Raw genomic sequence first — 19,111 nt, 5'->3', positions numbered from 1 at the left:
AGGCCAGAACTCGTTCCACTTACTCAGAAGCTTTTTACATCTGCTAAGTCTGTTTACCGTAACTACAAAGCCTAAGAAAGGAAGAAGCTCAAAAAGAAGAAAAGATGAAACTAAACAACAAACAAAGAGAGAGGTGATGGAGAAATTAACAAAGGAAAAAAGCAGCATGATGATATTTTGGTCACTTTTTCGTGTGCTTTTGGTCACTTTTTGATCACTTTTTCGTGTGCGTTTGGTCACTTTTCAACTATTTACAAGAGACCAGACCACTATGAGCCCTGGTATATACAAGAGGAAAATGAGGGTTATCAAGATTTTCTACCACATCCCTCAAATATTGATATAATCATTTTCATAATTATATACTGAAGATGCAGAACAGCTAATTGCTGGTTATACTTTCTTACCGATTGTATGGAACACACACTTCAAATTACTCACGAAGTAATGTTCAGTCAGTTTTTCTTCCAATATTTTGAGTGTAACACTCGGACGCACAATGGCTTAAGTCTTTTACCACCACCACCACCAACAACAACAACAACTACTACTACTACTACAACTACTACTACTACATCAACATTATTATTATGTACCCTTTAGGATGTGTCCCAGTGTTACATTCCAAATATTGGAATAAAAATTGAGGATTATTACAAGGTGAGTAATTGGAAATAATTACTGGTTACTTCAGTTATTCGGAATGTTTCTGAATTATGTGTCGATTATAATATATTGTGCACCTTAATTAAGAAATGATTACTGTTCAGATAAAACTGTTGATATATATATTGATCTGTATTTCAGTTCTCGAACACGGAACGAGGGAAACTTCTGATCTCAGTAGGTAAGAAGATACGGGAGAACTTGGAAGATATTGCCCGGCTAGAAGTAAGAGATAATGGAAAGCCTATCTGGGAAGCTAGAGTTGACATAGCGTCTTGCGCTGACGCATTTGAGTACTTTGGTGGAGTTATTCCGTCATTATCAGGTAACTAATATTTTGAAATTCACTTTTTTCTTTGTCAATATGTAGTTTGTGGTCATACATTAATAATAATAATAATAATGAAAATTGTAATCTCTTACTCAGAATAACGGAGGGATAAATGATAATCCAAATTTGGACTTTGTAACGGGCCAGTGTTTAAAAAAATAGACAAAGTGAGTATGAATAATTTGATCGCCAGTCAGATGTAAAATTTAACAATGAGCGTAGATAAACAATTTCCTAAAGTTACGACGTATTTAGTTTTTTATAGTAAATCTTGGTTTAATGGGAGCCTGTGGTACCAGATTTTATTTCTGCTGTGAAGATTTTTGTGCATAGTGCAAGTTCTATTGAACCTGCAGCTACTTTATTAACTACAACACTCCCAAGAACTATTCTAGTCCTATGCAAACATGTAATTATGTTACAGTCCAAAATCTTGCCTAGCAGAATTTCGACTTAATGTGTTAATTTTTTACTCCTTCGTTTCATGTGTTTGCAGGAGTTTGAATATTAACAATTTCGTTAGAGTAATGTCAGCTTGGCTGAAGTTTAAAAATGTTATTTGTGATTGTTTGTTCATTAGTTACTTTTTAATGGCATACAGATAAGCTCATGTTCACTTGTCACCAAAATGGCAGATGAGCTAGTTCATAATACTTGGCCATAAATGATCAGGAGTAAAACGATGTTAATTTGTGTTGAAATACTTCGATCTATCGTGTTAAATATTTTGATATATAGAACTAGTAGATTTGACGTCCTTTTCTTCTTTCACGATGGAAGAAAGAGAACAAAAAGAGCGAAGATATTGATAAAAGATCCTATGTGAAAATCAAAAGGAATCTTCAACTTTTAATTCAAATAATAGGCACTAAAATCTGTAACTCAAATTAATGAAGATAGCCATTGAATGACACCAGCGCCATAACTTTGATCTTTTCCTAGAGGGGCGAGCATTAATAGTTGTGCACCCCTAGAAAAATATGAAGTTGTGTCCCCCAAAAAATGTTAAATCTCCCGCCTTAAATATTTTCATTTTTAGAGCCCCAGTCGCCACTTTACTGTAGCAGGCTCCCTGTTACATTTATTCTTCACCTTAGGATAATATGTTTTGTTCAGATGATATGGTATCTGCAGTACCTTCAATTATTTTAATTTCTTTTGGAAGTGGTATGGTGAGCCCATTCCATACTTCAGTAGCTAAATTGCGGGGACAATATTTGACACAGCTTAAAACCTTAAGAAATATTTCTGGAGGCCGTAATAGTAGGCATTTTACAAAAATGGGCTCAGACACATTTTACAGGGTGTCTACTGATACTGGAAATACTTGAAATACTGGAATTTAATTTTGATACTGGAAATACTGAAAATATACTGGAACTTTGATCCACATACTGGAAAAATTATGAAATATACAAATACTATCATTCTTTATAATCTACCCTGTATTTTTGAACTCCAAAAGTCCAGGATAATAACAATCTTGCATTATGACTAGAATAGAATAATACCAATTATTTATACAAGTTATAATACATTTATATAATACAAATAATGCTCTTGGCTCACTGTATTAGGCCTCCGAGCAGGGTGTCTACGGGCCATGAAACTCATAAATTGAGGTTGTTGGTCAAAGGAAAGTAGTGGAATTGAGCTTCAGATCATGAAAAAAATGATTCTGTAGAACAGGAATACTTATGTAATACAGTACAGTTACTGACATAGTAAATTGCGATTTTCCCTAATGATTCGGCGTTAATAGATGACGCCATATCTCTTGGGGTTGCAGATAGTCACCTAACTTCCCTCTTTCTACTGTTTTCAGTTTCCTCTTTGCTTTTTTTCTTTTCTTCTTAATACCTCACGTATAACAATAATAGATGCATTTTATATTATATGCAATGCTTCAAGTGCAGTATACTGTTATACTTGTAAAACTTGTTTATTGTAAGAACTGCTTTATACACTTTAACCGTATCGTTCACTGTTAACGTTAGGCTTACAAGTTAGCCCTAATAACATATAATTTTTCCACATATATAACATTCCACTAAACCAGTGATTGCCAAAATGTAAATATGAATGTTTACTTTAATATAATCTATAATTCCAATGAAAAACTGATCTAAACAAAAACATATTTATAAAATATATAACCATGAACAAACACTCAATACATCATAGCAAAAACTATATAATTTGAATCTAAACAATCCATATACAGTCTCATTTTTATCTTTTTAAAACATTTTCACTTTGACGTGTGTGTATTTATTGCGGAACTTATTTCCCATTATACAGGCTGCAAACTGTTCAGAAAAGTCAGTAAAAGTATGCCCAATGATGGAAAACTGCGGGCCAGTTTTAATGCTTGGTATGGATATGACACATTGGTTGTGTCAAGATTTCAGCGCTTTCATGAGCAGCTACATATACCTAATTATTTGTATTTCAAAGAAATCAAGGCTAACAAATTTTATTAAAAATAAAATATTAATTTGATGGTAAAACAATTACAAACCTGAAATCATCAAGAGTGTGATTATTCGTAGAGAACTTTAAAAGAAATCATTGTATTTGGTACTGGAATTTTGAAAGTAGAGTTTTGAAAATTTTATAACTCAGCAGACACCCTGTTTTAGTTTCATGTAAGGTTGTGTATATATGTATATGGTGAATCTATTTCATGCTTCACATGTAAATTCATATACGGAGCATATGTAAAAAAAAATGCGGGGTTAGCAACACTGATGGAGTTGTGTACGCAGGAGCATGCTCTAGTGTTTTATGCTTGCAACTGAGATAGATTCGTCCGAGTGGAGTTGCGTACATGCGAGTAGCAGTAAGGTGAAATGGCTGCCGTAATACAAAATCCTACCAAATGTGAAGTGAGATCTGCGGCTATCGTCGGAAATCGTATGCCATTTAACGAACCGACAGTAAGAGTGAAGGCAAGGTGAAGCAGTGGTGCAGAAAAGTTTCGCTAAGGACGTTCAAATGTTCATGCCGAAGAGTGTAGCGGAAGGTTTAGTGTTTGGATGGATGATTTGGTGGAACGCATTAACAAGAAAGTGCGATCCAATTGCCGGTTCAAATTAACTGAATTCGCCAAAGAATTTCCAGAACTCTCAGCGTGTGCATCGAATTGTGACTGACAAGCTGAATTCGTACAAACTGTGCGCGAGGTGGATGGCAAAAAATGCTGACACTCTCTCACAATGAGCAAAGAATGACAGCTGCACATGATTTTTTGGCTCTCTGGGGGAGGATAGAATGACCTCCTTCCTTACACAGGGACGGGAAATGAAACCTGGTTATCGTACGCCACTGGGGAGTCTAAGCAGCAATCAATGCAATAACGGCACTCGAGTTCTGCTAAAATGAAGAAATTCAGACAAATTCCGGTTCACAAAATCATTGGCAACTATGTTTTGAAACCAAAAGGGTGTGATTCTTGTAGAATTCTTTGAACCAGAACTTTGACATACACAAAATAATCCGCGACGTGCCATCCAAAATCAGTACAAAGGAACACTATGCTCTGGAATTTTTCTGATCGTTGACAATGCCCTCTTACACACAGTTGCTCGTTCTGTTGGACCAATTGAAAGATTTCGATGGGAACTATTCAATTATTTCCCTTACAGCCCAGACGTTGCCTCGAGCGATTTCTTTTTCATTTTCTTTCTTTCTTTTTACTTACTTTTTTTTTCTTCATCTGAAAAAGTGCCTTGCGTCGAAGGGTTTCAGCGACAGTGAAGTGCTCAAGAAATCAGTTCTGGAGTGGCTGCACTCTTAGGCGGCAGATTTTTACACAAAGAGTATACGAAAGCTTATGTTATGCTACCAGAAATGTCTGGAGGTTCATTCTGACTACGTCGAAAAGTAGTCAAGATATGTATTGTATGTCAATCACAATAAATTTCTTCTGTTTTTATTATCTTTTTAAAAAAGAAAAATATCAGCCCTCTTTTTTGAAATGCGCTTCTTATACTTTCGTATCATATCAAATGGAGTAAGGAAGTTTTATCTTGATCTGGACCCCCTTCGAATGGCGGAGAGATTAAATGAGGATAAATGCCCCTGCCCGCACAAGTTACGGCACTGAGTGACATCAAATACAGAAATAAATGTGGTAGATAGTATTCAAGTAATTTAGAAATATACCTGATTGTTGTTTGTAGAGAACATATGCTTTTAGAGAAAGATGCATGAAACTATATTTATGTATCTTTATTAGACAAATTATTTGCAGCACTTTGTCACCTCATACAACTGTCCACCGTTTCTGAGTATTTTATCACTACATACAAGAAAGAAATGTTGGTCACCTCCCAGCAAGTAGATTAATAACTAATTGTATTTTAATTCAGTATATAGCGGCAGTCCGTCACAAGAAATCTTTACTTGCTATTTCACATAAAACATTTTTTCTTAAGTTGTCAGTTGGTAAATAACGTGTTCGATCGGACAACACATTTTTTTTCTTTCTTTCTTGGGTTCAAAGCGCGTATACACGTACATACATTGCTTTCAACTGCAAACAAACACCACCAAACTAAAATGAAGTCTTGAATAACTTACGCAATTTTCTTGGTTCATCTGTGGAATGCAACGCTGTGACAAACGAAGAAGAAATGTTGGACGAACTGTTGGACGATGCGAATCACATCCAACAGTTTCTTGCAGTGATGTTCTTTTCATCTACTGAGATGAAGCTTAACCTTGATCTGAACATAAATTAGTTATCTTTATTTTTAAATTTCTTGGAACGGTAGAAACCCTTCTTAAAATAAGAAATCTAAAATACACGATATAGGTACTATTATGAAGTCTGATTTGAAGAAAATACAAAGAATAGGCAGTTTTTGTCATTTAAACAAAAAAATAGGTAATATAGAGTGAAGTAGGCAAAAGAAATTTTGCTTAAATTGAAGCAAAGACCGCTCAAATGAACTTCAACTCAAATGAAATTCCTAACGTTTAATATTAAGAATTATATATTTTGCCTAACATCTGGTCTCTACTAATTGATATTAGTTGCGGTTGATTTAATTGCGAGAGATTGGTATTGAATTTCAATAGGAGGAAATACATCTTCCCTTTCTCGGATTCTTTCTCGATGCATTTCATCGGTCATCAGAATTGTAAAGTTTAAATGGATGTTACGTTTAAATTTACTGTATGCATGTACGTGTAATTATGGTATAATTTTTTGAATGTATATCTAGAGTTGTGAGCATGAAATATTTCCATTTTAAAAATTTCATGAAAGTATTCATCTCTATGTACATCAAACGCTCTTTGTAATTTAAATGGTAAATCATCACTAGCCAATCACTGTATCCTGCTTATATAGAAATTTAGTCCTATCTTGTGAGAAATAACTTTCTGAAACAATGATAAAGGAACTGAGAATATGATTTGCATTTCGTCAAGATGCGCTTGTTCCATATCTACATTTATATTGCAATAAAATATCTATAAATGTTTCCAGAGTTGGAACAGAAACTTAAATATGAAAGTGTGAATTCAGAGAACTGTTTCCGTTATTCATTATAAGAATGACCCGTTCTTTCTCGTGTTGGACAAATTGCGTGAGATACAGGTTTAGTAATGCTAGAATTGTATAGAAAAGTTCACAAGGACTGTGAAGTTCTCCCGTTTAGCGCAAGTTTCTGTTAAGAAGTATCCCAGTATCTACGTAATTGATTATAGTTATCTATACATAGCTGTAGTGCCCACATTATATTATTCTTTTATTTTGATAAGGAAGCCTACAGATGGTTAATGTCTCTAGAGCTGTTTGTAAATGGAATATCTTCTGTTCGGACGTTTTACACCATGATTCAACGAACCAATATAGACATAACAGTGATGGTAGTAATATGAAGTTAAAGAAGAAATATGTAGTAGTGTTCTGTGTGAATACTATTACCTTTTTAGATTTTTATTTTTCAACATTTAAGCAATCAACAGATAATTTTGCAAGATGTGTAAATGAGCTTTAAGTCCGTAGTTTGTAAATTAATCAAAATGAATAGATATTTTAAATATATCTGTACATTTTGAATAGGCTACTTAGCTTCCTATCAGTTTCTTTTTACTTAAGATTTAGAGAAATCTAGGAACCCGGTCTAAAACAGGTATTTTCGTGCTTTGTAAGTGGAATAATCGACTATAGAAATGCTAGATTGTTCTTCCTGTTTGGGATTTCGGAGGGTTTTATTTTATTTTATTTTAATTTTGGTTGTTTGATTTTTTTGTAGGTCAGCATATACCTCTATCTGGTGGCTCATTTGCAATGGTTTGTAAGGAACCATTAGGTGTAATTGCTGGAATTGGTGCATGGAATTTTCCCATGCAAACCTGCACGTGGAAGGTATTTTTCATTCTTATTTTATGTTGGTGCGTAGATTATTCGAGATTCTATCTTAAATAAAACAGAACAGACGCTATTATTTTGAATGTTACAAATAATTTTCCGTATTTACATGATATACTATCACTTTCAATGTTATTATATTGTTGACACAGAACACTGAAAAAGCAACATGGAAGGGCTAATATAGAAGCTACATCAATAACCATAATATTACAGTAGATACCAGTAACAGATGTGCAGATAATAAGGGTAGTATATGTGTAAACGTTACATGTAGAGAGTTGGATGAACATACACATCATCAGGATATAGCACGAGAAAAATTAGTACAAGGAATCCTTCATTTCATACATATTTTACCTCGGATTACATTACAAACTATTAAAAGTACAATTATAATTATGCATGAAACCCAGAAACACACATAAGTGGTATCTAGAGTCCTTTGAAGTAGTCCCCCAATAAATGCGCTACGCATTGCTAACAGTGTGGAAAGCGCCGAATACATATGAGCGAATTTTGTCATTTCACGGCTCAATGTTGTGACAATGTTTTCACGTGCTTGAAAGCATGTTTTACGCAGTGGTTCCTTCAGTTTTGATATGGGGTGTAATCGCAGGTTTGTAAGTCTGGCGAATGTGATGCAATTCCCATCACGCGAGAAGTTTCTGCACACACACACACTGCTGTATGGGCTGTTGTGTAGACGTTTAGGACCTTTCTCCCGATTGCCCCGATGTAGGTGTCGTTGCAGGAAATTGCGGCATTAGTACAGTGTGTTCACAGTTCGGCTATTTAGGAACGAAATGACTATACGCTACGATGACCATTAATTTAAAAGAGCGATTGCGATGAAATTTATGCTTGTGTGGCTGATTGGCGTTTCAGGTCTGGCTCATAGGCGCTGGTCGAAAATCAACGAATGGCGACAATTTCCGTCAGCATATGGTCTTCCTCCTCCTCGTAACGTACTAGGTGCACATGACATGTGTTTTAACCTCTCTGCTTTTCGACCTCACTTGCGTGGTTTTTTCTTCAGTGCCGATATGGAGCTGTAATTCCTGCAGAATCCGTCTCCTGTAATTCTCCGTGCATTGGGCGGTGAGGGCACGAGAAAAGTCCGAACGCACACTGACAGATCGGGTCGTTGGTGCTCTCCCACGTCTTAACGCTGCTGCTATCACGCAACCGCTGCGCTCTCCCACGTACGGTAGGGTAGCATTCCCCAAAGCTTGCACAAGCCCCACGTGACATTCTCGCACATTTCTGCCACGGATAACTGCAGCTTCTACTACGCATGCTGTTCAAGCTGGGTAATATCCATCCTACACAACTGTTCACTCACACTGTGGTAACACATCCGTCTGTTCACTACTCGTCTCCTCGCCACTATTACCATCTAGCGTCACGTTATGATCCTACCAACTAGTGGATTCTTTGAGAGCCTACTTCAGAGGACTCGAGGTACCATTGGTGTGTGTTACCAAAGAGCGTCTTAATATATTGAGATCCAGTAGGGTTTTAGTGAACAATGCCACATCCCTCACATGGCGGAACTTCGTGTAAAATATTTTTCACATCCTAAATTCGTATATCAGTATCTTCATTTACAGATTAAGGACAATAAACCTATGGAATACGTAAACAAATTGTCCATTTCAGGTAAGTTGAGTATACAGATTTTTCATTCCTCCGTTCCTTCTTTCTTTCTTCGATTGCACTAACTGAAATTACCTCACTTGAAATACTTTGAGAAACTCTTTCTCTTATTACATTCTCAACTCAAGTGAAATAATTTCAGTTAGTGAAAATGAAGGAAAAAAGAAAGGAGAAAAACTGCATACTGAACTTACCTGAGATAAACAATTATTTATACATTCGGAATGTTTTGTGTGTTTAATCTGTAAATGAAGATATTGATGTTCGAATTTAAGTTGTGAAGAACTTTTGCACGAAGTTTCGCCAACTGAGGATGGTGGTTGTGTTCCCAAAATCCATATTAGATCTCAGTAAATCAAGACATCCTTTAAGCAAGCATCCACATTTCTCATCTTATTTTATTTACACTTTTTATCCATATTTTACACTTAAACTGCTTTGAAGCCACTGTATAGGTATCATAATACAAAAATGAATAATTAAAGGATTTTTTTAAATGTATATTTAGTTATTATCGATATTTTAGCAAGGAATTCTAGATATTTGGAATTGATAAGCATTAAATCATAATACTTTTTCATACAGGTTGCTCCAGCTCTTGCGTGTGGAAATGCATTTGTGTATAAGCCGTCACAGTTCACACCTGTCACAGCAGTAACGCTTGGAGAACTTATTGCAGAAGCGGGAATTCCATTAGGAGTTTATAATGTAGTGCAGGTATGCAGTAAACACAGAAACCGTTTAATGATCTTTGAAGAGAAAGACTATTGATTTTAAAAACTCCATTTTAGAAATAATGAAGATAAGTTACTACGTAAGAAATCGGCCTCACATGTAGGATATTATTCCGATTTTTGAGTACACTTTTATGCTGAAGTACTATACTAAGTAATGTATTTTATAATCATATCAAGAATGAATTAGCTTTGATATTGTAATAAACTAGGGAATATGCTAATTTGTTATGCTGTGTTCGTTGGAAAAATATCTGTATATGTGTGTGATTTATTCTAGTTTGAAGAAATGCATGAAGAATAAGAATGGCTGTATCTAACTTCAGGGGGATGGTCATACTGGTTCGTATCTCTGTAATCACCCAGATGTAGCAAAGATTTCCTTCACTGGATCAATTCCCACAGGAGTCAAGGTAATGACTGCAGGTACGTATTTATTTTATTTTATTTTATTTTTTTTTTTATTTTTTTATTTTTTATTTATTTATTTATTTATTTATTTATTTTTTTTTTTGTTTTGTTTTTCTGTCCTTCATTCATTTCATCTACTTGTGCCTTGATTCACTACATTTTTAGGAGCTCATTTCGTTTTTCTTTGAAATTAACTGAATCATTATCTTGAAACGTTTCTGAAAATAGGAAAGTAATGAAAAAAAAAAAAAAACTGATCTTATACCCTCTGTTGCAACCGGAAGTTATATTTGTACTACGTGTAGTTTGAGTATTGAATTCGCATACTTTCGAAGTCTACTGTATTTTCACACTGTAAAATGAAACGAACTTGTTTATTTTACTTATTTATTTATTTTTGTCTTGGAGGAATACTTGCAGCAGATCACTAACAATAGATAATTATGCGTATTCCGGAACGGAATAAAGAAATAATGCAAACCATAGTGTTTCTGAATGAAAATGTGTTGAATTACGATCAGTTGTGATTATGATTAAAGTATGATAGACTTATAGGACCGTATGCAGAGTCGTTTTGACGTATGATTAGTGTCATACCAAAGGCCTGACTACTGCAGGAAACATACGTTAGTCGAACTCTTTAGTATGGCACTAATCACGCGTCAGAACAACTCTGTACAAGTCCCAAAGACTTTAATCGTATAATTATTAAATATATTATTTTTGATGACGAAAACATTACTCATTGAGTTTTACTTACGTATTTGTTATGAAATACTATTTATTTATAGTTAGTTAATAAGGCCATCAGTTCATATTACTTTTTATTTCAAAACAAGCGTATTAGATCTTGTAAGTTTCTCGCCTTTTCTTGGTCTACCGAAAGGTGGTCAATGTAGATACTTTTACTGTATATACAGTGTGTTCCCATAAAATGTGTACACTCTTTGAATAACTGTAATACTAATAATTATTATGATACGGAAAAGTTTTAAAATTCAAATGTAATGTGAACAATTGTAGAAACCAGTCATTTATCGAACATATTCACATTGTTCAACATTGTAGTCCAGACACAGCTGATATCGCAGACGGATGAAATCCAAAACGTTCCTAATTGTTGCAGTTGATATTTGGGCACATTCGTTTTCAGTGGCTGCTTTCAACTCATTGATTGCATGCGGTTTTGAGCTATAACATTGTGCTTGACATGTCCTTACATAAAAAGTCCATAGGGGTCAAATCCGGTGAATGTGAAGGGTACTCCTTACTGCCTCTTCGTCGTATCTGTTCAATAGGTATTCAAGCTAGGCTCTTAAATCGCGATGATGGTGGGATGGTACTGGAAATCCTGCTGGAAATGCCATTTTTAACAGTTGTGAGCTGTTGAAAAGTGTAATATTTAAATGTAAAATGTAAAAAAATGTTACACATTGAATACATTTTATTGGGACACCCTGTATGTATTATTTTTACTTATTATGTTGTTATGGTGTAGCAAACTTAATTGCTCTTAAGCATAAAAATGTTTGAGAGCACCTTGCTTGTAGAGTTATACAAATTAACTAATTAACTTAGATTACTAATTATTGCATAATCTTAGATTACTTCTGTCCATCTGCTTCACTGAATGAAAAATACAGTTTAGTTGGACTTACAATTTTAGTTTTTCCGGTGACTTTTATTTATTGATCCGTTTGCTTTGTCATTGCAAACGAAAGCCTAACAAGCAGATGTAGTTGCTTGAGCGGGATGATAGATAGTTGCTAACGAAAGAAGTTGTATTCTTGACCCATACACTGATGCGAGCAGTACCGGGTACGAATCCTGGTGAACACTCGGTCAGAAAGGTGTTGAAGCCTTTTGAGGCCAGCCATCCTAAGTGAGGCTTTTCCTTGGTTTTGCTCATTCATGCCAGGCAAATGCCAGAATGATACATAACATAAAGGTCCCAGGGCGCTTCCTTTCTCATTTCCCTGGGTACAGTGTGATCGCCGAGGAACGTCATCTCTCCACGTGATAGGCTAAAATGACCATAGATGCTGAAAGCGCAGAAATATAATTCCTAATTCCTTGATACCTAGAGTTTCTCTCCCTGAAAATCTCTGAACCAGTAGTTGTGTCAGTTATGATTATCAGGCATGTAAAAGAAAAGAAATATAAAAAGAGCACTGAAACGGCAACAGTGAAAATTTCAATGATCAGCTAACCACTGGAACACAGTATTGAAGATATCTAAGATCTGTCGTCTGAAACGTGATATCACACAAAAAATAATAAAGTCCTGTTCAGCGATCTTTGTGTGATGCTATCAGATCAGTACGTGATTACTCTATTGGCCCGAATATAGCACACTATATTTTTGTTATAAAAACTATTTCATTAGAAAATATATTATTTGCAGCCTAGCCATTCATACTGGGGGAGGGGAGAAGTTGTTTCACACTGCACCTTCTGTATCACTCTCTCGCGATCTTCGAAATAGGTAATAGTCATGCGTCGTATTAGTTCGATTTAGTTGCCTCTAAAATTAGCTGTTCGAGTTTCTGTACACTTCCACGAAATATTCAAATCAATCTGAAAAAAAAATATTCTTTTTAATAGTTTGTCCCACAATTATGCTCTTTAGGATAAAGGAGAAGAATGATTACCGGTAGTGAAAGTGAATTAGTGTGGAAGTGAATGTTTTGTGCTCTTCCACCGGGAATTGAACCCGGTAACACGTCCATCATAGGCACATGCACTATCTACTAGATCAATGAAGAAGACTCAAATTGATCTGAGTATACCGGTGCTTCCCGTATTCAATACGACCTAACTGAAAAAGAGCTCTGAATTGGTAAGTTTTTCCATTATATGATATTTTTTTGTATTTCATACTGGGTATTTTTATTTTCCCACTAAAATCATCTTTTAAAAAAAATCTTGGGGTCATACTATATTCAAGCCAATATGGTATTTGTTTTATGTATACAGGGTGGCTCATTTTAATCTTTCCACGGACATATCACGAAAACAGTTGAATATAAATGAACCGAACATACACTAAAATAGAAAATGCCATGGAGCACATCAAATGGTGTTGTTGCGGTGCCCTTCAGGGCACCCTTCATGGGAACCCAGGGTTCAGCTTTAAAATTTTAAATGGAAGCATGGGTCGAGTGATACCTCGTTCGATAGATCTTAAACACTAAACAGAGTTATGGTACAAGATTTTTCGTATCGGTCACCATATTCAAAATGACCGCTAAGACATGGTGCCTGTATCAGATAAAACGTCCAGTACCACTAATATGAAAACGGTTGAAATCAATACCAAATAAAATTCAAATAGGAAATGCCATGGGACGCATTAAATGATATTCGCGAGGTGCCTCCAGGGGCGCTCAGGGCCCAACTTCAAAAATTTAAATGGAAACATGGGGCGAGTGATACCTCGTTCGATAGATCTTCAAACACAGTTTTCATTCTTTGAGCAGTGGACGTTTTATCTGATACAGGTGCCATATCTTGCTGGTCATTTTGAAAACAGTGACCCATATAAACAATCTCTTGCCACAATGCACTTTAGTTTTTATAGATTATCGAACGAGATGTCACTCGCTCCATGTTTCCATTTAAAATGTTAAAGTTGGGCCCTGAGCCCCCATAAATGGAGACCTTGGGGAGCACCGCGACATCGCCATTCGATGTGCTCCGTAGTATTTCCTATTTGAGTTTTTGTTTGGTTCATTTATGTTTAACTGTTTTCGAGATATTTCCGTGGAAAGATTAAAATGGGCCACCCTGTATATATATATATATATATATATATATAATTGCAACTACATAGTCGCATAGTGGTCTGTTTGTAACTTCGGGTTGTGTCTTTTTTGTAGGGGCATCGGGAATTAAGAAAGTAACATTAGAGCTTGGTGGAAAGTCTCCCCTCATTATATTTGATGATGCTGATTTGAAGAATGCAGTAAAAGCTACACTGATGGCTAATTTTCTTACCCAGGGAGAGGTAAGATGCTTATTCTAGTTTTTTAACTATTTTTGTAGAACGTTCTTCTGAATACTTCCTGAACAGCCTCTCACTTTCACTTCTGAGAGTAATACGTAGACATTCATTTTCTCACAGATTGCACAACTACTTGGATAGCCTTTTGTTTGTTTTTGTATATGTAGCACCATGACGGTTCAAGTAGATATTATATAACAAGTGAAGGAAAATTACGTCTTTGCTGACTTAGTTTTCAGGATCGCTATGCTAATCGAGGTTGTGCGCTCTGCGAGAATATACTCAAATTTCATGTTCTGTTAGTATTGTTTCACATACATTAATTGAGATTCATTATACAAATTCATTATACGTAGATGCATAAACGAAACATTAATAGTGCTCTTATATAATGGCAAGACTGCCATCCGCGCGATTGTGGGGGAGTAGGAAACGAATTACGTGTCTTAAGAGCTAAAGTTTTGTAGGACTTCACAGTAGTAATAAAATAGTAGTTGGAGCTCATCCGATCAGATTATTTATTTATTATTAATAGAGCTCTAGATGACAGCTGAAAACTCATTTTACATTAGAAATATTAACAAGAGCAATGATAGTTCGAATGAAGGCTCCCAAGACCAACATGTTAGGTACAAGCCCTATATTGGCCTTGATGGGAGTAAGAAAAACCCTAGAAAAAACTTACGGTACGCATATTCGTTATTCGAATCTGGGACTATCCCATTGCGATTCGCAAACGCTAATCACTCATGACGCCCGCTGTAAGAGGAAAACGGATTATTTCTATAAGGTAGGGAGATGAGGGATCAGTGAAAACTAGATGATTCTGAAATTATGTAGTTTTGACTTTTCTTAGTGGTTGTTGTACCTGGTAAATGATTTGCCGATGAGTCCTGATTACTATCGCCTTTCTATTGTTAAAACTTAAATTTGGTTCTGAAATGTAACGTATAAGTGCGTACTAACTACTAATTAACTCAAACATAATATATTAAGAGTTCTAAAATTTTTGTTGTTTACTTGAAATTGTTAAAGATGTACCGGTGTGCATGATTAACATAGACAAAAAGAGTTTACACTACTTACTGCTCGGTTTAACAAGTGGAACTCATTTCTTGTATGACGAAAATTTAATATTTTATGAACTGTATTTCAGATAAAGATATTCTAAAAGTATTACATTATATGACAACTGGAGGAAACAACCAATTTTAGCGTAATACCAAGCCAAATTGATTAACTTGACTTTTGCATGCTTTGATCATTGGTTTAAAGTCATTTGCTACTGCGTGTTTATCGCCATAAATCTGAGTTGTAGACTATCGTAGAATTACAGAAGCAGCGACATCAATAACAGTAGAGGCTACAGTCAAACTCGTCTTTTAATTATAAGAAATAATAGAATAATGCGGTATTATATACTGCATTGTGGTTGGCATGATTTGTATACAAATATTCGTTCAGACATGTAATGTGTCTCACCAAAAAAGAAAGGAAAAAAAAATCTCAAGAAGACTTCCTTCAATCAACTAATTAGGTGTTTTGCTTTATGCTCGAGAGATACGTTCGCTAACTGTAAATACTTATATTTAAAAGCATGTGGCGTTTTTTTTTTTTTTCCTACTTTCAGAAGTTGTGTGTATGAACGGATAGCACAATATAAATTAAGCCTTTAACGGTATTATACAATAGGTTTTAGAACATTACTAAAGCAGTTTCACATCATGCTTAACATCAAAGGATTTCTTTTTTAATATATCTAAAGTTTGCAATTTATTATTCTAGATATATCTCGTTTTACGCGGTCTCACTTTATGCGTTTTCGCTAGAACGCAATTTAGCAAGAAAAAAAGAAAAAGCCTTGGGCAAATCGAAGTTTGTTTTGCAGTCACTTTGTATGCTTCACGGTACGCATTTTCGTCCTACGCTATAATTGCTGAGAACAAATTAGCGGTGTAGTACGAAGGATACATGCATCTATCTATTCGATAATTTCACATTACAATCAATTTCAGTTATTTATATCATTTTATTTATTTAATTTTTAACGTTGTTTACAGTATCATTATCTAAAACCTGTTCATCTTTACATTTCTAGTAATCTTGAGATCTAAGTGTATCTGAGAAACCTGGTTTACATAGTCATGTGATTTGCAGCATTGGTTTGTTAAATTTTAAGATCTGTCAAATGAAATATAATCCTGCAGTATGTGTGGGGATGTGTCTCGTTTTGTCGTTCATTTCATTATCATCATTATAAGTTATTGTTATCATCTTCTTTAGTTCATAGAGCATGACACGAAAAGTTAAAAAAAATTACATTCTAAAATAGAGAAATCCGCAATATTTAGTGGAGTAAATTCTGTGATATAAATATCGTATATAGGCAGATTGTTCAGCTATCCTTTTCATACAAGAACAGACAAGTAGAGCCATTAACTGTAAGTCTTCCGTCAGTGACTTATACAAAGTGAGGTTCGAGGTTTAACCCCCCCCCCCCCCCCTTCCCTTTGAACAATATGATGAACATTTACTATATTAAGATATGTATACAAAACACCTGGAAATATATAAACTTAGGAGATTGAAGTCCCCTTTTGACGAATTTCTGGATACGCTTCTGTCTTTCGTTATTCTGAAATCTGTGTATAGTGTAGTGGAAGATAAATTGAGTACACCCATCATACCATTTGAATTTAGTTTTTCTTTATAGACATGCGAAATACTGGAAACATTCGTTATTAATGTTCTAGGTCTGGTTGGAGAATGAAAGAGCATATTCTGAAATTAAATGTGAACACGTAAGCTTACAATACTAATATGTTTGTCCTTGCGATATCATATCAAGGGCGCTACTCCTCTCTTACTTGGTCGCTCTAAGTGTGAAAATCGATAAACACACAAAATTCACATATTCATAGTTCCTACCAAACATTAAATAAAACGAAAATATTTTTTGGCTGTATATGAGTGGTAGAATCTTTGTTAGCCAACAAATGATTTACATTTTATTTAATTCTTAGTATGGAGTTATATTTAATGTTAAATATGTGAATTCAGCGTATTCATTAATTTTCACGTTTGGAGCGACCGAGGGTGAGAACAGTAGCTTCTCTTAAAATGATATTGGTGTTATAAACTAATTGACATTATGAGCTGTCATCGTACCCCTTAGTGAAGAAATATAGAAAACATACATAAATTTTATTATTCGAATTACTAATATTATTGATTTGTAAACTAGTTTTCTCGTACAATTTTGATTCATGTGAATGTTTTTGTGTACTAGTTCTTAAATTTGTAGGTGATTTTAGCGTGAAGAGTTCCAAACTTAAACGTATGATGTTTGGCCACCTATCTTGGTAACTTGTTTTATTTGGTTGGTTGAAATCAGAAATCAGTGTTAAATTCATATGAAAAATGGGAAACAACCGTTATTTATATACGGCGCATCCTGTATGGATAAAAATCCAATAAAGTTTAGAGTGAAAAAGTGTAACTGGGCTGGGGATCGAACTAGGGTCCGGGTTACCGTACAAGAAAGAACCGTACAATAAGCTGGAGACTCAGTTCGTATTTTTTCTCTATTTGGAAATTTATTATTAGACACAATGGTAAAGTCAATGATATGTAAAATTTCTTTCAGGTTTGTTCGAATGGAACACGTGTGTTCGTGCAGAAGGGCATTTCCAAGAAGTTCCAGCAACTTTTAATTGAAGCAACGAAGAAACTGAAAGTCGGTGATCCTTTTGATGAAGATACAACTGTTGGGGCTACCATTACAAAGGAACATGCTGAAAGAGTATTGAATTATATTAATGGAGCCAAAGAAGAGGTATATCTTATTTGTGTTTCTCTTAATTGTTACGGCTACCCGTATATAGTGTTAAACTTCATTGTTTAATTCTTCTGTTTCTTGTGTTTCCTAATCACATGTCTGATATTTTTGGTTTTGATCGAGTCAGCCTGATTTTATGAAGAATACGACCACAAATAGGGAACCGAAGTATTATGATTCGGTGTATAAATGCTCTGATTCTAAGCGCTGATGCTTGTTGTGATATAACAGATTTTTTATGCAAGTGGTACATGAAATATCACAGAAATAAGTGTGCCGATCCCAATAAGACGACACTAACAAAGTCACAACCGTAAGAGAGATTAGATACTATGTGCTGTCTTGTTGAATTGGTAACACCACTGTTCGTTTGAAATGTAGCAAGTGCGGTTGTCGATAAGACCCTGGAAGATTCTTCGCTACTTCTGGACGTGTCTTTTCCAACTTTGAAAAATTGCGAGAGATGCTGGCGTAACTGGAATTTGTCTTAGACATGCTTTATGGGATTAGGATCCGGAGAGGACGCTGACAATACCAGCTAATTGATGCATTTCTCCTGGATCACGTCATCCACAACAGTCTGCACTTTTTGTGGAAACAAGTACTATTATTCACGGAAACGAACAAAAGCAATCCCTACAGTCAAAGGCACGACACGAGGCCTGGGGACTCTCATCAAAATACAGCTGTGCTATCAGATTTCCATTCCGGATTCCACGCAAGTCTTGTGGTGAACTACTAGTGATGCCTATTTACACCATAGTAGAATCACTTATGTACGCAAGCTGGATAGCTGTGATCCAAGTTCCTTACAGGACAGTATGCTCTCAGGTCACTGAAGCACTGAAACACTACTCTTCCAAGAACAGAGCCTAAATTCACAGTTTATTGCGTTCTCCTACGAGCTGTTAATACTAAGTATCGCCTCGGCTGTCCCTAATCGTTAATACTAAGTACGGACGTCGTCTCTGTCGATGTTTGTGGGTGCACTTATTTTCTGTTGAATGTGAGTCCAATTCGGAAGTGACACTGGAAGACACGCCAAGCTTCCTTCTGTCTCGTTTTTTGTCTTTTTATATTCTGT

At 35.3% G+C, this 19,111-nt stretch overlaps 1 protein-coding gene across 6 annotated transcripts in view; it reads left to right on the top strand.

The window, feature by feature from the left end:
* Positions 1-19,111, top strand: part of LOC145671028 (4-trimethylaminobutyraldehyde dehydrogenase-like) — a 51,235-nt gene that overhangs the window by 22,726 nt on the left and 9,398 nt on the right. For all 6 annotated transcript variants that reach the window (XM_081739691.1, XM_081739686.1, XM_081739687.1 and 3 more), the window contains exons 3-8: positions 808-991; positions 7,267-7,379; positions 9,627-9,758; positions 10,102-10,201; positions 14,065-14,192; positions 17,836-18,024. In XM_081739691.1, the coding sequence (XP_081595817.1) occupies positions 808-991; positions 7,267-7,379; positions 9,627-9,758; positions 10,102-10,201; positions 14,065-14,192; positions 17,836-18,024 (846 nt within the window). The remainder of the gene's footprint in view (positions 1-807; positions 992-7,266; positions 7,380-9,626; positions 9,759-10,101; positions 10,202-14,064; positions 14,193-17,835; positions 18,025-19,111) is intronic.

The sequence above is a fragment of the Thermobia domestica genome, chromosome 15 (assembly GCF_964235325.1).
Source record: "Thermobia domestica chromosome 15, izTheDome1.hap1.1, whole genome shotgun sequence".
NCBI classification, from domain to species: Eukaryota; Metazoa; Arthropoda; class Insecta; order Zygentoma; family Lepismatidae; genus Thermobia; species Thermobia domestica.
This window is presented reverse-complemented; position numbering and strand designations above follow the sequence as displayed.